General features: G+C 45.3%; 1 protein-coding gene across 1 annotated transcript in view; it reads right to left on the reverse strand.

The window, feature by feature from the left end:
- The window catches only part of DNAJC11 (DnaJ heat shock protein family (Hsp40) member C11), a 74,885-nt gene that overhangs the window by 6,332 nt on the left and 47,598 nt on the right, over window positions 1-20,955 (reverse strand). The window contains exons 6-11 of the mRNA XM_065421440.1: window positions 20,595-20,717; window positions 13,167-13,240; window positions 9,414-9,603; window positions 7,712-7,797; window positions 1,381-1,497; window positions 34-189 (exon numbers count right to left, since the gene is read on the reverse strand). Of these exons, the coding sequence (XP_065277512.1) occupies window positions 34-189; window positions 1,381-1,497; window positions 7,712-7,797; window positions 9,414-9,603; window positions 13,167-13,240; window positions 20,595-20,717 (746 nt within the window). The remainder of the gene's footprint in view (window positions 1-33; window positions 190-1,380; window positions 1,498-7,711; window positions 7,798-9,413; window positions 9,604-13,166; window positions 13,241-20,594; window positions 20,718-20,955) is intronic.

Consider the following 20,955-nt stretch of genomic DNA (forward strand, 5'->3'; position numbering starts at 1 on the left):
CTCTGTATTTAAAACACATGACCTCAGACTCACTTCTCCTTTTGTGCCCTGAGGTAGGGTTTGATGATTAGCCTATGCATGGCAAAGTAGATAACTAGGGGTCCCACGGTGGCGTAGAACACAGCACTGGGGAGCAGCTGATCTGTCAGGTGGACAGGAAAGAAGTAGGTCTGGCTGGCCCTGTTCAACCTAAAACAAAGAAGAACAAAGCAGCTTATCAAAGCAAGTCTGGAGTTCTAAAGCATACAACAGAATACGTCTAATGCCGGCCAACAGTGTAGGCTCCAACTCAGCAGCAACCACCAGAGGTAGTGGGATAGTCTGAACTCTGAACCCAAAGGTGAAGAGCTCATAGACTAAATCAGAACAGCAGCAATGGAGACGTCTGAAGCCTGGCAGAGCCCTTACTTTTAAGGAGCAGGTGTCTCCTCTGGAGATACTTGGTTGGAGCTGCGACGATGTTCTGGGGTCTATTTAAAAAAATCTTGAGAGAATCTCTTATGATTCCAGGACTCATTGGGGAAAGACACAGTCACCCCTTCCAGAGGGAAATCAGGAGCAGTTGCTTATCCTGAAAGAATCTATTGCTGCACTGTTCCCCACCATCACTTCCTGGATTCCTACCCAATAAGGCAGGGAACGTTACTGGTCCCTGTACACATCATGAGATAACCAAAGTTCAAGGTTACACAGGAACAGAGGATGCTCTCACAAGAAGGATCACATTCATGCATGTGCCTTGCAGGAAGGAGAATATTAATGTTCATCAGTTGCTTATGGTCAAATTTATTTTAGCAAGTTTGTCATGATCTGAAGTCATCATCAGGACTGCGATCTTAGTGTTTTTGGATAGGTTCTGCAGTGTTGTCATGCCCTCTGCTGGCAAAATCAAAATATGCACGACAGTCTATCAACACAGTGTTCTGTTAGTACCTCTTTGAAAGCTGCATCATGTTAACTAGTGAAAACTGATATATTCTTAACTCTAGCAATCTAGGTTGGTCTGAATTTTTGCCTGTGTGTAAAGCTGTGGTAACTGGAATGCAATTAAAGATATTTTAAAAAAAAACCCTCAATATCTATCCACTTACAGTAATTTGCCACGCTTGATTTTTAAAATGCACCCTCAGATATTTTTAATGTACTTGCACACTAGTGCCAAATGAAATGCTCAGCCTCCAACAGAAGTAGGCTTAGAGGGCCACATCCCTGCTGCAACCTGCTCCATTTTATGGCATGTACATGCATCACAGCCTTTGGGTTCCTGTTGCTAGTATGCCTAAAATATCTTTGCTTGGGTGCCCCAATTGAATGCATCAGACACATGAATGTGTGTTACAGTCATAGCCACCAACATCACAGTTATAATCTTGAACTGACTTGATTTTCAGAGACACTCCCTGGGGAACACCAACACTGACAGTGGCTCCCAAAATACTGTGTCTGGAAATCTTCCTCTCTGCTCCATATTCCACTATGGTCCCAAAGAAACCTGCCCTAGAATGACAAAACCAGAAAACAATAAGACAAGAGCAGTATCTCCAATTTCTCTTTTACTATCCAATTCTGTTTATTGTAGTTCACCACGTATCACAAAGGAGAGGTTACCAACCTTGTACCATAACTGGAGTTCTTCAAGATGTATGTGATCAGAGATTTTTGTCAGCAGTGTCCGCGGGTCTGTGCCTGCGCCCTAGATATCCTTGTGCTCAGGTGCAAGAATATATGGGTGGGCGGAGGGAATGGAAGGACTGCCTCCACTCCAATTCCTTCTCAACCACGGAAGTCTAGCAAGACTGCAAGGCAGATGGGAAGGGGCGGGGGTAGTGGAGCACCCATAGGGACACATCTCGAGGAACTACAGTTACCATACCAAGTAAGTCACCTCCCCTTCTTCGAGTAGCGTCCCTAAGGGGTCTCACTTCAGGAGATTCTGAGTGTGGGCGCTGAGGAGGCTGATTTAGTGTGGATGATAGAACGGTGTCACCAAAAGCCAGGTCAGCTCTGGAAGCAAGCACAGCACAGTGCTGGACAAACATGCACCAAAATTCAGGTGGCTGCCCTGCAGCAGTCTGAGACAGGATGTTTTTCAGTCGGGCCACTCTGAGATTGAGCCCTGGTGGAATTAGCGATCACCTTAAGGGGGGGGCAAAGCCCCAAGGCTTTGTAACAGGTTAAGAAGCATCCTACAACAGTCTTTGGGTGGAGAATGGATGTCCTTTTATTCATTCCATGACAGAGCTGAAAAGCCTTGGGGAAGCCCTAAAGGGGTTAGTTCTGTCGCTGTAAAAGGCAAGAGCTCTTCTTACATTCAGTGTATGGGGGCTCATTTCTTCTCTTGAAGAGTGAGGCTTGGGGTGAAACACCGGTGGGTGAATCTCCTGATAAATGTGAAACTCTGAAGAAACTTTAGGTAGAAAGCGAGGATGTGGATGTAGTGTCACCTTGTTACGACAGAACACTGTATACAGTGGGTCAGCCAACAGGGCTCCTATCTCCCCAACACCCTTCCTGGCTGAGGTGATGGCCATGAGGAACCAAGTACAGAGGGACAGAGGAAGGAGGGATCAACTCCCCATAGGTTCAAGCTGAGGCTTCTTCAGCACATAAAGAACTAAACTGAGATCCCATGGTTGAGTGGGTTTTCTGACAGGAGGAAAAAGGTTGAACAGGCACTTAATAAACATCATCACAGTCAGGTGTCTGACGAACTGAAAACTCCTCAATAGGGGGGTGAAAAGCTGTGATGGCAGCAAGGTGAACCTTAACCAAGCTCAGCAATAATTCCATGATTTTTAAATTTGGCAGATAATTGAGAATGTGCATCACCTCGAGAGGAGGTATAGATCAGTGGAAACATTTCCACATCTGTAGGTAGGTTTTCCTTGTAGTAGGTTTTCCACTGAGATCTGTATGTGGTGTGATATGCACCAGTTCCATCGTTTTACTGACTCAGAACAAAAGGATCTTTCTCCTCCTTACCAAATGATATAATACACAGCTGCTCTGTTGGCCAGCATTATGATGACTGGGTTCCCCCAGATGTGGGTAAGGAAGGGCTGGCAAGCGTAACAAGGATTTCCTCAGCTGGTCCATTTGTCCTGAGCTGTGAAGTCCTGGAAGTGCACACTCCAGCCCAACAGGGAAGCACTGTGGTGATGATCCTTGTGGGAGAAGGCTGTGACAATGGAACTCCCACACATACGTCTTTTGGATCTTTCCACCAAGCTGCCACCCTCACCGCTCCCAGCTGCCAGCCCTGGAGTTCCCAGCTGCCGCAGGCCCCGGGGAGCCCCCAGAGCTCCCAGCCGCCACGGGAGCTGGACCCCTCCACTCCCCTCCCGCAGCAGGACTCCGACTCTCATTCCCCATCAGCCCCATTTTGTCACAGTTATTTTTAGTAAAAGTCAGGGACCGGTCACAGGCAATAAACAAAATTTCACAGAAGCCTGTGACCGGTCCCTGACTTTTACTAAAAATAACTGTGATAAAATCTTAACTTTAGTAATTAGTAAAGGGACGCAGCACAAGGCTGCTATACTTAAAGGATCCTTGGATTGGGACCCGGAAGAGTGGGTGAGACTGCACCCCCCACCCCCTGGGGGAAATGGCTACGCCCTAAGGAAAGGGATTAGAACTCTGGCACGGCAGGGAAGGGGGCCGCACTGGGACTGACTCCGCGGGGAGCTGTGGTCAGAGAACCGAGTCCAAGAGGGGTGGCTCAGTGGGAAGGCTGGGGTCACTGAGGACTCAAAGAGAGGTAAGGAGTCCCCAGGGAAGAAGCCCTTGGGATGCTGCTCAATTCCAGAGAAGGAATCTTGCAACCCAGCCAGACCACACAAGGGTACTGTGATGGGCCCTCTTGGGCTGGTCAAAGACTGAGTCCAGGGAGGGCTACAGGAAGATGCACCAGCAGAGGGGGTACTGCAATAGGCCGCAGTTGGACTAATTAGGGGCCTGAGCCTTGGGAGGGCTACAGGTTGACGCCAACGGAGAGGGCACCACGATGGGCCCTGTTGGACTGTTAAAGGCTGAGCCCAGGGAGGGCTGCAGGACATTGAGGCCATTTTTGGACTGCGTAACCCCAGAAGGGATTTGTTTGTTTCATACACGGACTGTGTGTGACTTGGCTGGGGAGTCACTGAGACCCACCTGACAAGTGCATTCGTTAACAGCCTTGACAACAAGGGAGTTGGGTGGGAGAAAAAAAAATACTCCAAGCCTCTGGGTGGTATATAATATTTTTGTCAGTCTGTTTACACTTGGGTAGCATGAATTTGCCAAGCCATAAAGGCTGCAGCCAGCAGAGAGTCATTGATTTGGTATCACACAACATGTTGATCAAAAAACTAGTAAAATATAAAATTAACATGGCACACATTAAATGGATTAAAAACTGGCTAACTGATACGTCTCAAAATATAACTGTAAGTGGGGAATCATCATCAAGTTTGTGTGTTTCCAGTGGGATACCATAGGGATTGGTTCTTGTCCCTGTGCTATTTAACATTTTTATCAATGACCTGAAAGACAACATAAAACCATCACTGATAAAGTTTGCAGATGACACAAAAATTGGGGGAGTGGTAAATAATGAAGAGGACAGGTCACTGATTCAGAGCGATCTAGCAAACAATGTGTGTTTTAATACATCTAAATGTAAATATGTACATTTAAGAACAAAGAACGTAGGCCCTACTTACGGACTGAGGGAGTCGCGGTGGACAATCAGCTGGACACAAGGTCCCATTGTGCTGCAGTGGCCAAAAGAGCTAATTTGATCCTGAGATGTAGAAACAGGAATCTTGTGTAGGAAAAGAGAGATTATTTTACCTCTGCTTTTGGCACTGATGCAACTACTGCTGAAAAATACTGTGTCCAGTTCTGGGGCCCACAATTCAATGTGTTAAATTGGATGTTAAATTGGACCGGGTTCAGAGAAGAGCCACAAGAGTGACTAAGGATAAGAAACATGCAGTATAGCAATAAACTATCTAGATTGAGTTCTTTGAGTCCAACAAAGAATAAGTTAAGTGGTGACTTAATTCCAGTCTATAAGCACCTACATGGGGAACAAATATTTAATAATGGGCTCTTCAATCTAGCAGAGAAAGGTCTAACACAATCCAATGGCTGGAAGTTGAGGCTAGGCAAATTCAGACTGAAATAAGGTGTACATTTTTGACAGTGAAGGTATTTAACCATTTACCAAGGGTCATGGTGGAGTCTCCATCACTGACCATTTTAAAATCAAAATTGGATGTTTTTCTAAAAAAATCTGCTTTACGAATAATTTTGGGGAAGTTCTATGGCCTGCGTTATACAGGTCAGACTAAATGATCACAATGGTCCCTCCCTGCTGGCCTTTGAATCTATGCATCAATTAAATTGACAGGCAAGGCGATTTTGCCCTAAGCAGACAAATGGAGGATGTCCAACAGGGAATGCTGGGGATCCTTCGTCTTCTCCAATGGAATTGGTAAGGTCTCTTGGAAGGTATCCGTTTCAGAAGATCTTGAAAGGTCTTGAAATCATCATCATAAAATGGCAGGGAGGCACAATAGTGTCGTCTGGTGAGGAGGAAAATTTGTGGGAAGGTAATATCTCTTCTTCCTCTGCTAGCTCTTGGTTCTCTGTGAGATCCTCCTGTGGAGCAAGAACCAGGGTGGCGGTTGTTGATCCTGACATGCCCTCTTACAATATGGGATCCGGGATAGCTGGTCACCATCAGAGGCCCACAAGTTCCAATAACCCCACTGTGGTGCAGTGTAAGGGAGGGGGCAGAATCCCAGGGTGGCCAGGTATATCTCGGGTTGGAGCTTATTCCTCGGGGTGCACCTCAAGGGAGGGAGTCTGGAACGGGAAGGTAGAGGAGCCTTGTATAGACACCTTGGAATCAGATGAGGTGTCATCGCCGTATCCATCAGTGGGGCAAGTGGTATTTACCAGTGCTCGAGTCAGTACTGGGGGCCAGAGAGGACCCAATAATGGCATCAGTACTGGAGACCAAGACTTGTTTGGCTGGTTAGAGGATGTCTCTGTATTGGCTGGAAATCCTTCTCCGTAGCCTCAAAGATCTTGTGAGAGGCTGGTGATCTAGATGGTACTGGAGGACGAGTCACCAATGTCAATGGCAAGACCAGAGGTTAAGTAGACTACAGGAGGTAAGTCAGCACTGGCAGAGTGTCTCTCTAGGTACCCCTCAGCAATGGTGACTCAGATTCCTCCCGGGTCCTCATGGAACAGAAGCCCGTACGGTACCAGGGACTCCGGACAGGGGCCCCCAGGAGTCAGGTGGTAAGTGCAATCCATGCACCCTTCTCGGCTGGCTGGTACCAACCATGATTTCAGCTTGTCCTTAGAGTCCTCGTGCTTCAAAGGCACTGAGTCGAGTGCCAACGCCGATGCCACTTCAGGTTGTTTACCAGACAGCTTCTCAGTACGCAGTGTTGTCTTTTTACCCGATGCCAGGATCATGGTAGCAGTGGTGGGGAGCCTCGGCAGTACCCATGTTGGGATGTGAGGTCTCCTGAGGCCTGGACCCAGAGATGACTTTTCTCTTCTCTTATCCCATTCTGGAGAATGGGTTCTCTCCTATTTTAGGGTCTGGATGGTTCTAAAGGGGCCCCAGCATCTTTGCTTCCCGCCACAGCAGTGACGGTGGCCAGAGCTCTCTGTGCAACTGAATCTGACGTATGGGGCGTGACTCGGACCCTGCAGGTCTCAGAAAACACTCCATCAACAGGAGTTTTAGTCTGTTCTCCCTCGATATTTTAGACTTGCTTTTAAATCCTGAGCAGATCTTACATTTCAATGGGATGTGAGTTTTTCCCAGGCAGTGGACGCAGCTTGAATGTCTGTCACTGCAGGAAAAAGACCTATGGCAGGTCTGGCAGGGTTTGAAGCCGGGGGTCTTAGGCCATTACTCGAAGCCATGGATTGAGGCCCAAGAAGAAAACAAACACCCAGATCAGGCAAATGAAACGGGGGATTCTAAAGTGTGCTAAACAACGGGAAAATATATAAAGAAAATCACTACGAAAAGAAACAGTAAGAGACATGCAAGAAGCCGTATGGCTAACTATAGCCAACACTGCAATGCTCTGTCTCAAGCCGTGGGTAGTTGAGACGGAACTGGGGTGGCAGCAGGGCCATACCCCCACACTATGCCCTTACATTGGAGCACAAGGATTCCTAGGGTGCAGGTGCAAACCCTACTGACGACAGTCTCCAATCAGGAGCACACAGGCGCATGCGCATCCTGAAGTGGAGCTGCCACAGGCAGACTAGTCAAAGAAATATCAGCAAATTAAAACAGGAAACAATATGGAACAAGAAAGACATGTTTGTTAGTGAGTGATTAAATATGTAAATACAGGACCTAAATGAAGGAGGCCTTTTTCAGTTAGTACAGTGACAAACTGGCAAGGCTTACAGGCTTTGTCGTTGGTGATGATGCACAGATATCAAAATAATACAGGTACAGTCTCCCCAGCTGAAGAGGACAAAGACTCATCTAAGCCCCAAGACTGTGACCCTTCATTTTGTCACATTAACAGAGAGAATTAAAAATCAAGGGAAGCAGCTCTTCCACCAAGAAATACACAGGCATCAGAGCACAAACTACACAGGCCTACGGCAGCAGTGACTGGGGTTTCCTTGCCAGACGCTCTGATGCAAGCCCCACAGGAGCATCCCCACTTATACTCACTTGAGGGAACCTTTAACTCGGGTTTGATCCTCATCCTGAAACTTATGCTGGTAACTGATCATCATGAAGGAGTGGGGGATTCCGAGCTGAAACACCAGAGAGGCATGAGTTCATGGACAAGCTGTATCAGCAGCCACAGCTGAGTACTCCCACCGATTTCCTTTCCAGTCCCTTCTGCAGGGTAGCTACCACCTGCATGTCACTACCCTCACCTGTACTCACAGTGTCACTCACTGAATTTTAGACTGTGCTCTGTGAAGCCTTTACTTGGGGCTGAGCATGAAGCTGAGAGGGGCTTTGGAACAAGAGAGGGACTCTCTCTTACAAAGTGATCTGCAGAATAACAGTTGGAGAAGTGCTGCCTTGAAGGGACACTGTCAGCTGGCTGAAGGTCTCATTTCATTGCTGTTCCTGGGAAATTTCTAGGCACCACTAGTTAGCAAAACTGATAACTGCCATATGATCCCAGAATAATGGGGCCATTCTGAAACACCCTTCTCCCCACCCAGCCCCGAAAGTCTTTACATTAGTGTGATCACATCAGAGCAGCAGCTTGAGTGTTCATGCCAACACTCTGGGAAAGCGCATGCATGCAGACAGGTGGGTGGATGCACTCATTGCAGTGCTCGGAGCACTTTGCAGGTACATTCAGGAATGCCAAGTATCTCCATATGGCAGGAAGATTAGTGTCGCTTTCCACAGAAGAAGCAGAATCAAGGCTGTACTCGAGTGTCTCCTGGAAATATTGGGCTAGGCAGCAAGCACATCAGGTGATCTAAGCACATTTCTAAGTGACTGGTCATTTCTGCGAGGAACGTGCTGCAAGATTTCTGGCTCTGGTGAATTAAGTGGCTGCTGTAGGAACATTTCTAACTAGTACAGGAGCAGCAAGAAAATGTGACAGGTCTATAGCCCTGAAACTGTGCTTTGCTCTTTCTGCAAAACATTTCAGTAAATGTGCTGTTCCTGCTGAGAAAGGCATTTCTGGTTCCATGGACACCTAGACACGGTGTGTTTTGCTGCTCTGAATGCTGAGGGGAAGGTTACGTGTTCTGCTGAGTAGAAATCACATAGACTGTCAATGTGTAATACAGGAGCAAGAGTCCAGCGGCAGAATCTGCTGCTGGAATTCAGAGCAAACAGCTGCTTTTCAGTGCATTCTGCAAAAGGGAAGTTGGAAAAATTGTTTTGAGCAGAGACACAAATTTTAGGGTACACCAACCTGACAACTTCCCTTTCAGCTCTTTTGCTCCTGCCTCTCTCTCCCTCCCTCGCATTGAGGAGGAAGGAACACCAACTTCATGGAAATCAGTGGCAACACTGCTATGTCCATAAGCCAGCTGAAGGGACTGAGTAAGGTAGCACAAACTAGGCTCCAAGAAATGAAACAGTCTCCCAGTCGAGGGAGGCTGAAGCCTGACACACTGCTCTCCATTCCTCCAGCACATTAACATTATGAGCTGTGTCCTCCAGCTCACTACTACAATACTAGCCATCAGTTCTGGGCAGGGGGCTGCAAAGTGAAGGGCTAATCCACAAACCCATCACACTGACTAAATTCAGACAGGTGCTAATTAGCTAAATTACTGACGGAGGTTATAATGGAAAAGGGGCAAGCTACCTTCCAATGGGCACTATAAGAGGCAACTCAAATATTGAGAGGGAGCTTGCTCTCCATTACACACAGCCCTCTGAGTCTTACCTGCAAGGCCACTGTGAAGTGGCTGGTTTTGGTATCCCGGACAATACTCGTATTCATGGCTGACTGGATGCCCCATCGCCACTGTAAATAGCCCATCGTGTTCTTATCTAGGTTCCGCGCCAGGACAGTCGTGAGGCCTGGTCGGATTCCACGGGATGAAAACTGCAGAGCACAGTTTGTGGTGATGAAGCTACAAGAAATAAGGAGAGCATCAGCAGTGGTAAGAACAGAGACTCTCTAGACAGCCTCAAACTCCCCGTCACCCAGGAGCTTTGGCATGCAGGACTCTCAAGAGACATTCGCTGCATGCTGTAGACACTCGCTATCTTTCAGCTCCAATATCAGCTGCAATCAGTTCATACATTAGACACTGGCAGCACTGCCAGGAAACTGCCACTAATGTAACCCCCCAATTCAGTCAATCATGTGGTAACATTAGGGCCAGCCCAACAGGAGTGCAAACACTGGCACGGAGGCTTGCCTAGCCCTTACCGTGCAACAGTTCTGTAGAGGCAGCACCATCACCTGCTATGGAGGCCTCCTATTGCTGCCCAGCAGCTCCCCACCACCAGTGAGAGAGGCAGCAGCACTAAGCTCTCCAGGGGCCTACGTCACAATCTGGGCTCTGAGAATGGGATGTCTGAAAACCAGAAGGACTCAAAGGGAAGGAGGCGGCACTGTCACCAATGAGAAAGAGGCTCCAATGCAAAAATGCAGTCAGCATCTATCTTGTACTTTTCTGCACAAAAGGATGGCTCTAGTCATTTGCAAATCACCATCCGGCGAAGGGCAAACCTTGCATTACTTCTCTAATCTCTTTTCTTAATGTCAGCACCTCTCCTGCACGCGAGAGTCCCAGAAGAGCCCTGGATGCAGAGGCCAGAAGTCTGGAGAATGTCACTGAGCATTATTTCTGCACAGCATCATAAGGCTTGTGACAGAGAGATCTCCTGAGCTTCGCTCCCTCTCCTTCCCACTTTGTAGTAAGCCATTCCTGTAATTTACAGCTTAACGATATCCCACAAAGCACCCTCTATTTCCTAACCTACCTGACCTTCAAGTTCATCCCCTGAAAAACCCAAGGTGTCTAGCAGTTCTACTTTCCCCCTTCCTCCTCTTTCAGATAATTAAGAGGAGACTTAGTTACACTAGCCTTGTTCCCTTCTTGGGAGCCTGTGTCACTTGTTGTACATGCCAATACCAGCCTGCCTCTTTTACCCTCCAAAGGGGAAAAACAAACAACCCGCCCCTCGTTCTCTCAAGTATCCCAAACTGAGCTACTATCCCTTCTCCCAGGTGGGAAAGGGGAACCGAGTCACGGGCTTTGGGTTCACTTTGAAAATAAGCAAACTGCTTCCTCCAAACTCTCCTGCTGGTGACAACACTGAACACAGTGGTTCAGACGTGAGACGCAGTCACAGGCATGTGTTTTGTCATATTCTCATTTATTTCTGGGTTGTTCTCTTTAAACAAAAGCAAATAAGGAATTTAATTCAAGCTTTTTAAATTACGCTCTCAGAACTGACTGCTCCCTTACAAATCCTGCCTGAGAAGTGGCTGTTTTCTATTGAGCTGCACATTCCTGCTCATCACACAAAACAGTAATGAAGAAGTTGCCTTTGAAAGTTGTTTCAAAAAGTGAAAAAATGTGTCTGCTTCTGATTACAACATGGCACATCATCCCAATAAAGCTGAAGCTGTGTACGCAAAACTTCACACGCTAGATGAAATAGAAGAACCGAACAGCAACCATCTCCTCAGCAATCAATCCCTAAAGCAATAACTGCTGTCACAAAAGAATAATAAAAGTTGTGAAAAAGCATCCTTTCACTCCCTCCATTAAAACTGGGATCAGCTCCTGTTTTCTGCCATAAGAACATAACGTAAGAACATAAGAATGACCATACTGGGTCAGACCAAAGGTCCATCCAGCCCAGTATCCTGTCTACCGACAGTGGCCATGCCAGGTGCCCCAGAGGGAGTGAACCTAACAGGCAATGATCAAGTGATCTCTCTCCTGCCATCCATCTCCACCCTCTGACAGACAGAGGCTAGGGACACCATTCCTTACCCATCCTGGCTAATAGCCATTAATGGACTTAACCATCATGAATTTATCCAGTTCTCTTTTAAATGCTGTTATAGTCCTAGCCTTCACAACCTCCTCAGGCAAGGAGTTCCACAAGTTGACTGTGCGCCGTGTGAAGAAGAACTTCCTTGTATTTGTTTTAAACCTGCTGCCTATTAATTTCATTTGGTGACCCCTAGTTCTTGTATTATGGGAATAAGTGAATAACTTTTCCTTATCCACTTTCTCCACATCACTCATGATTTTATATACCTCTATCATATCCCCCCTTAGTCTCCTCTTTTCCAAGCTGAAGAGTCCTAGCCTCTTTAATCTCTCCTCATATGGGACCCGTTCCAAACCCCTAATCATTTTAGTTGCCCTTTTCTGAACCTTTTCTAGTGCCAGTATATCTTTTTTTAGATGAGGAGACCACATCTGTACACAGTATTCGAGATGTGGGCATACCATCGATTTATATAAGGGCAATAATATATTCTCAGTCTTATTCTCTATCCCCTTTTTAATGATCCCTAACATCCTGTTTGCTTTTTTGACTGCCACTGCGCGGACATCTTCAGAGAACTATCCACGATGACTCCAAGATCTTTTTCCTGACTTGTTGTAGCTAAATTAGCCCCCATCATATTGTATGTATAGTTGGGGTTATTTTTTCCAATGTGCATTACTTTACATTTATCCACATTAAATTTCATTTGCCATTTTGTTGCCCAATCGCTTAGTTTTGTGAGATCTTTTTGAAGTTCATCACAGTCTGCTTTGGTCTTAACTATCTTGAGCAGTTTAGTATCATCTGCAAACTTTGCCACCTCACTGTTTACCCCTTTCTCCAGATCATTTATAAATAAGTTGAATAGGATTGGTCCGAGGACTGACCCTTGGGGAACACCACTAGTTACCCCTCTCCATTCTGAGAATTTACCATTAATTCCTACCCTTTATTCCCGGTCTTTTAACCAGTTCTCAATCCATGAAAGGACCTTCCCTTTTATCCCATGACAACTTACTTTACTTAAGAGCCTTTGGTGAGGGACCTTGTCAAAGGCTTTCTGGAAATCTAAGTACACTATGTCCACGGGATCCCCCTTGTCCACATGTTTGTTGACCCCTTCAAAGAACTCTAATAGATTAGTAAAACACGATTTCCCTTTACAGAAACCATGAAACTAATTGTAACAGAAATATTGCACTCAAGGAAATTAAGAGCTTGTATGGAGAAGTGGAGAAAAAGAAGCTTTCCCCACCCGCCCCCCCATGACCAAATATAACACTATCTCGGAGTTTCCTCCCAGTCTGGTTTCTTCATCCACTTGACTCTGGAGCAAAGTCAGACTCTTGTGTTTAGAGATCACAATCTGTCATAGAATGGATTGTGAGGACATAAATCCAGCAGTGTGACCTCATTAGAAGAGCAAATCTAGACCAAAGGTGGGAAGGACGCAATCCTTGCTAACACCTGCAGAGTACAATTAAAATGCACAGTACCAACAACAAAATAAAATTAAATCTAAGTGATTTCCCTCATATGAAAGTCCTCTGTAAGGTTTAAACTTGGACTGCCATGTTCTACGTGATAAACATATCCAAAGTGAATATGAAAGGGCATGTCAGTCTGGAACATTCATGAACAGGGATATAGAGTAGTAGCTGTTTCTTATATTTACCATCTTGGTGTAAGATTACGAAATATCTTCAGACCAAATAGAGGTCCCTGAAGGTCTCCAGCTCCAAACTCTAACTGTTTAAATATAAGAGACAAAACAGTTAGAAGGGAACATCTTTCCCAGTAGTTGTACAGTCTGTTCTATTTACCATTGCCTTACCCTATAGACACATTAAATACCTCAACATAGCATAAATCATTCATGTCTGTTCGCTTTAGCAATCTGTCTTTTCCATTAGTGTTATGCTCAGGAACACAAAAGGTCTCAATGTGTATACTCTCAATGACGATAGCAAAAAAATCTGCCAATTATACAGTCAGAGCATTATAATCAGAGCACTGCCTGCTCCAATCACTGCAGAAACGACATGAGAACAAGCAATCGTTTGGCCTGGAGAGGACTCCTTTCTTTTTAAAAATTTGATGTTTACAGTTTAGCGATGTTTTCATACTCCAGTAACTGAGACCCCCAACTCACTGAACAGCAGGTAGATGGTGATCACTACAACCCAGGCCAGATTGGAATGGGTGATCGAGAGCTGGAAGACTCCACATCCCATTCCTACCCCCCTGCCACTGTCTGATCTGGAGGTTCTCAGACAGACACCTCCTTGTTATGCTCATACAAAGCACACGGGATCTTTATAGAGGAAGGCAAATACGCAGCATTTATTGAAAATACATCAGTTAGCATATGCTTTTCAGTCACACACACACACACACAGTCCTGCCAGTGATGTTCATAGTTACCAGTCTGTTGTAGCTCGAGTCAATCTAATGGCCAGTTAGATTGAGCACGAGTGTGGAGCTGGGCTCTTGTCGGTCGCGATCCGATGCTCCGAGGTTTTGGAGGACTGAACCCAGAGTTCCACGACAAAACACTCCAGCTTTATTATTGTAAATTCTTATTTGAGTCCATGCATTTTGCAATGTCATCCTGTAACTATTAGTCCTTAAGCGGTGTTATCATTTGATGGTTATTGTCCGGCTTCCCATCGTTATCTCCTATTTGTTGTTTCACCTTCGGGGGTGCCTGCCTCACCTCTGAGGTCGTCAATGCTGCTAACATGTTTAACATCGGATACAATGGATGTTTTCTGATTGGCTCCTGGTCTTTCCAAGTCTTTCACTTTTTCTTGACCATCTGGACATTTGTGATGGCTTTCACACCTTATCTTTTCCTGATGCATGCATTCCTCATTCACACAAACAATCTCTTACAGAAACCTTCAAAGATATCCAGACAGCATTTTATATTCAGCAGAATACATTGTAAATCAAGCCTACAATTTACATTGGGGCTTCAGGCCCTCAACATAGATACAATACACTCATAAGGATTGTTCTGGTCTGTCATTGCTTTTTGCTATTCAAAAAGGGGGGCTGACAGGATGAAATCAAATCATACATTAATTCTCATAGTACATTATAAAATCCTGCTCCTACATCCTTACAGTTCTTAGCACCTGTGATGCATGGCTAGAAGGGTTAAACATCCTGCAAAATAAATAACCCTCAAAACATGTGGAGGGATAATGTTGGTGTATTTATATACGTATGAGTAGGGTCCACACTGTAATCAACAGTCCCTGTCTATGCTGTATGCTGATAGTTCAGAGATCAAAAGAACATCCTAGCATTTAAATGAATTGTAAACATGGGATATCTCGGTATTCATCTCTCTTTGAAATGTACTGTGAATGGTTGAGGAACAAGCAAAATTGCATTATGTTAATTCTATAGCTAAGTACCGGTGATGGACCTCCTTCAAAAGTCATCCTAATGACCTTTTGTTCCCGGAGGAAATCCCAACGTTGTCCAAGAGGACATGAAATTGTATAACAAATCCTTGGTCCTGATTCTGTCATCTCAGATCTGCTTAAGCTTCATCAGGGGAAGTTTGAGTTGCAAGATTGAGGTCCTGAATGTGATATTTGGACATTGGTCTATAACCTTGTCACGGAGTTGGGGGAGACAAGGCCCTGCACCCCCGGCTTCCTGCGATTCACCATGACTCTCAGCCAGCCAGTAGAACAGAAGGTTTATTTAGACGACAGGAACACAGTCCAAGACAGGTCTTGCAGGTACAGACAACAGGACCCCCTTAGTCAGGTCCCTCTTGTGGGGCCAGGGGAGGCCAGAAGGTCTGTCTGGCCTCCCCTACATTTTCCCAGCTAGCTCCAAACTGAAAACTCTCCAATCCCTCCTCTCCCTTTGTCTCTTTCCCGGGCCAGGAGGTCACCTGATCTCTTTGTTCTTCAATACCTTTAGTTGGCACCTTTGCAGAGGAGGGGCCCAGACCATTAGTTGCCAGGAGACAGGGTGTCGGCCATTCTCTGTGCAGACAGGATCGCACTAGCCCCCTAGGGCTCTGCAACAATCACACACCCCTAGACACTCAAGAAATGCATAGAGGAAACTGAGGCACCCAAACAGCACTCAGGGAAAACATTAAGAACATTCCCACTTCGTCACAAACCTCTGAACTGAATTCTAAAGGAACTCTTTGCAACAACAAAGTTCACCATCTCTGCTATGAATCTAAACCTCAATTAATTGAACTCATGTCTGTATGTATAGTGATCTTTTAACCATTCTCTCTCTCTGTTGTTTGAGCCTTTTCTTTTATATGATTAAATACAATGTTCAGGAATCTTCATCATATTTGACTTAGGTACCTGGATGGAAGCCTGAGGCTGGATCACTTTAAGGGAACTGTGTTTTTTAGACTTCTGAGTAACTAGTAAGGTAATAAAGAAGCTGTTTTATGCCGGCTTAGTAAATCTAAGTATTGGAAAATCCGCCAGCTTTATGGGGATTGTCTGCCCCATTCTTTGCAGTTCACCCTAATTGAGTGACCACAGCTGGTCCTCATTGGGCCCCCGGTCACAGCATCATTGTCGCTAATGCTGCATCATAGGATTAGTATATGACAAAATGCTGTAAAACAACATATGGATCTTGGGATTCTAGAGGAAGCTGGTATTTCAGAGACAGGACAGTGATCTTGTAGCCCGGATTAAATATTTCTTAGGTATTTCGTTTTGAACCACTTTGGGTCATCAAATGTTATTGCTACAAGCTAGATCATATGGGCACAATTTGCAAGGAAAGGTATCAAGAAACTGGGAACTTTTTGTGTCATTTAAGATAATGGTCCAGTGTCCTGATGTACACTTCATCTTAAATAAATTGTAACAAAAACATAGACTTTATGCCATCTGAAGCCAGCCAACCCAACCCTAGGGTTTGTGACTTCTAACATACACTGTGCATCTTCTAGAGGCCATGGGTGGCATTCCACGTTAATGGCCATTGAAACTCGCTACAATATATATGCGCAGATTCACCCAAACTGGTCAAGCAAGCATTATTTTGAGCTTGGTATAGTTTTGCCCCTCCAGCTTTCCTTCCCCCTGTTCCCAAATGGAGAAGTAAGTGTACATTATTATTCAGAGCTAGCGCTTCACCATCTTAGAGCTGTACAAACTAAATCAATCCTGACACACCCCAGGAGGTAGCTAGGCAGGCATTGTTCCAGTAGGGCAAGTAGGGAATCCTACACCAAGGGGGGAAAGTGAATTGCCCATGGCCGCACAGCAAGTAAGTCGCAGAGCCATGGTAACAGCTCAGAAGTCCTGTCTCCCAGTTCCATGCTTCACACATTACTCCACACTGCAAACTTGCCTTCTGGGCACATACATGCAGTGCCTTGTGTTACAGCAACCCTCACAGACTCCCAACCTGCCAGTCCATTAACTTCCACCACATAAACCTGCATTTGGAATTAGCATTTTAGTTTTGAGAAACTCCAATTCCAGGACACATTTGCTTATGTTCCTAAGAGAGTCTTTAGCAAACTCCATGACACTGCTTATGAATCTAGGTCTCACTTTGCAGTTCAACATCCTGAAAACGCAGTGCTTCCTATAGCGACTCGTGAAGGCTGGGCACTCAAGAGAAGAAGCTGGCTGCATCTCTAAACTAATGGTGCTCTGCTGGTGACAGTTTAGAAACAGCTATTCACTCCCCCTGCTTACTTGAATCTAGGTTTTCTGCCAGGTGGCACTCCCTGGATAAGACTGACAGGTCTCCTAGCCTGGGGTGATTGGCTTGGGCTTGCAGGGCTTGCACTAGGGCTCAAAAAAATAGCTGTGTAGACAGTGCTTTGAAGCTGTGGCTTACGCTCTGAGAGGGTGGGCTTCAAAGCACTGTCTACACAACTATTTTTTGAGCCCTAGTGCAAGCCCTGCAAGCCCAAGCCAATCACCCCAGGCTGGGAGACTTGCTGCCAGGAGCTATGCAGACATACCCTAAGTGAGTGGCACTAAGAACAAGTTCCAACATCGCCACCACCAGCTAGAAGAGCAGCTGCAGGGACAAGAAAAAGGGAGGAACACAAACGGTGTTAAAAACCATCAAATTGTACTTTCTAAGCCAGATCTCAAAGCAGGAACACAGGCCCTGCAATGTGCACAAAAGCTGCTCAAGATCCTCTTTGAAAGTGAAGATGGTTTGGGAGCAACCTGATGGAGGCACCACCTCGGAGAAGGGAGACCTACCTCTGAGTTCCACTCATACACCAACATCCTCAGGGCTAGTATAGGGAAGGGTTCACTAAAAGAGGTAACACTCCATTGCAGAACCCCCAGCTACTAGCACCTTCTTTAAAGGGGCTGATCTATTGTCACTAGCTTTCATTCCAACTTTGTTTTTCTTCTGCGGTCAGCCAAAGGACCTCATTCCCAAACTTGTGAAGAGGGGCTAGAAGAAGGAGGATTCCCTGAAATAGGTGATGCCACCCAAGAACCGGCTGCTGCCCTCTGAAGATGCAAGCCCTTGGCTTCAATGCTTATTTCTTTGTATTTGCATTTTGTTCCACTGCATTGTTTATAGATCTCACAGGTGACTGGAGGGAGTTCTCAGGAGAGTCTCACGTTAAACCCTGTCAGCACGTCTGTTACAGCACAGTATTGCAGTCTGTAGAATGCTCTTGCTGTTTCATTTACTAGTCTGGGTGACTTTCAAGGCTGCAATTCAATGTTAATTTGGCACTGTTCAGTCTCATCAGCAGAAACAGTTGTTAAACTGGCTACCTTTCAATAGGGAGAAATTCCAGAATCAGTTCTTGTTCCTTGAGTCCTTGTTCTCTTAAGTAGGTTTATTATACATTTATTTACAGTCATTTGTTTTCCATCAGATTCAGAGTTCAGTGACCAGAGACAAACCCTTCAAGTACAAACTCATTTTCCAAATAAATCCCAAGGGAAATGGAGCTAGATGGGAGGAGGGACTGCATGTGAATGAAAAGATGCCATCCTATACAACTGGACCCTTATGTCATACTGAGCACTACAGCTATCGCTTTTGGATTCCTACATGTACTGGTTATCACAGATTTTCTAGGACTATGGAGAACCACAAGCTGGAGTCTGTTCCCCTAATTTTAAACATATTTAAGGTACTGGATTTGTCTCAGTTTGTCTTACTCACCTTCTGAAAAGGAAAGAGGAGTAAGGTCACTGGGTATTGGATCTTGAGGTCTCATAGCTCCTGGAACAGGCAACGGGAAGGACTCTTGGATTTTGTACAGGTGGGAATTTGTAAAGATGGAAGATTAAATAAACTAAAATCCCTCAACCTCTCTGTGACAGATGAGAGACGTGGGAATTGTAAAGAGTTCAAAGGACTTTAATGAAATGTGACAGAGAAGCATGGACTTTTGGAACAATACATATTAAATGGGTTCCCTGGGGAGTGCTTAATGCAAACGCCACAAATCTGGTTATGCAAAAAAACTCAGCCTCAGCCTTTGGAAGCTACACCCGAGGAGAGGGCCATCAACTGGTGATTACCTGTTCCTGCATACTAGAGATCCTAAGCTGTATAAAGAAACACTGAGCTGCCCCGTCTGGGTTCTGGTTGCTGATCTAAAAACTAATATGAACCTGTATCCACAACTTGTTGGGTTTGAAGGACTGACACCTACGAGAGTGCTTGCTGGAGTTGGGGGTGCCCTCGGGGGTAAGTTGTTTAGCACGCATGTAGGTTCTTTGATTGTTTTTAGATGCTTTTGCTGTAATGCTTTTACCTTCAAAATAAATGTACTTGGTTAGAAGGAGGTGAGTGGTCATTTGTAACTGCTCCAATACACTGGTCAGAGCCCTCAGAGGAAAGCAAAGTGCAGGCACTGGCCTTTCAGGCAGTCTGGCTTGCTGGGGATATCACAGTGTGCATCAGTGAGCTGTGCGGTCTTAAAACACTGGTCAGAAAGGAGTGACACACAGGTCTGCACCCAGGAGAAGTGCTGGTGGGGAGCCAGAAACCTTTACATGGTTGTCCTTGAGGGACCACAGAGGGGAAAATACACTATTTCTCCAGAACAGCCAGCATCTTTGATAGCTGCAGTGTTGTTGTAGCCATGTTGGTCCCAGGATATTAGAGAGACAAGGGGGGTGAGGTAATATCTTGTACTTGATCTACTTCTGTTGGTGAAAGAGAGAAGCTTTTGAGCTACACGGAGCTCTTCTTCAGGTCTGGGAAAGGTACTCAGAGTGTCACAACTAAATACAAGGTGGAACAGTTTGTTTAGCATAAGTAATAAACACATATTCTAAAGGACCATTTAAGGTCAAGTGGCCAATACCCCTGCAGTCACAGGACAAAAAAAAGGGGGCTAGTGGGTTACAGATTGTTGTAAGAAGCCATAAATCCAGTGTCTTTTTATTAAGACCATGATTTTTAGTATCAAACAAAATATGAATTTAAGCTCCCAGGCTCCTCTTTTGAAGGTATCATGCAGGTTTCAATTGAGGATGAAGACTGAGAGGTCAGATGTGGAGTGATCATTTTGCGAAAAGTGTTCACCCCAGGGTGATATAGTGGTTTGGTCTTTTATTATTTTTCTATGAGAGTGCATTCACCTTTGATAAGCAGATTTAAACAAAATTTCTTGACTAAACAAATCAGACCCTGCTAATCAAAGTGACCTAGTGGATGTAACCAAGCCACGTAAATGCCCTGAAAGATCAGGAAGGAATGCAGCCATCTTCAGCTGAAACTGCTGCCGCCACACCCTCTGCTCAGAGATGCCTCTTATCAAAGCCATTTTCCTCAGTAATATTTAACTTCTGTTCTCATAGAGGGAGAGCCGATAACTGACAATATGGGGCTTGCAGCTATTTATATCACACTTGACTGGAGTCAAGTTGGTTTTCCCTATAGCTTTATGTGAGCAACAAAAACCCGATCTGTGGTCTAATGCGAGTAGCCATCCAGTGCTCTGAATAACCAATCAACGAAGATTTCTCAAACTCCAGCACAGCTTCATTTTGGTTTACAACTTACTGCATAAATTGAGATAAAGAACTCATACAACTGGCTAGAAATAGGCTGGTGGGAAGAAAAAAAACACAGTTGATGCTCCTACCTCTCCCCATCCCTTGGGGGATGTGACCCGTCTAAGAGCGAGGTTAATTGATCCTCCTCCATTCCCATTCTGGGTGGAGAGGCTGCCAGAGAGTATTGCTGTGTCTGTGGCAGTCAGTGGAGCCTGGAAAATAAATGTATTGTTATTGGATTAATCTGAGGTATTAGCAACCTCAATTACAAAAACCTAATGAACACATTGCAAGGACATAGCCAAAACTGCACGATTGGATAGTTTGTAAGCATATAGGGACATGTAATTATCTAGACAGTGCTACCTTTCTCTCAATTCCTGGGCATTTGAACTGTGTGTGGCCACCAGACTAAGTTCTATAGTCAAACTTTACAAAGCAAGAGTGCAG

The sequence above is a fragment of the Emys orbicularis genome, chromosome 22 (assembly GCF_028017835.1).
Source record: "Emys orbicularis isolate rEmyOrb1 chromosome 22, rEmyOrb1.hap1, whole genome shotgun sequence".
Lineage (NCBI taxonomy): Eukaryota > Metazoa > Chordata > Testudines > Emydidae > Emys > Emys orbicularis.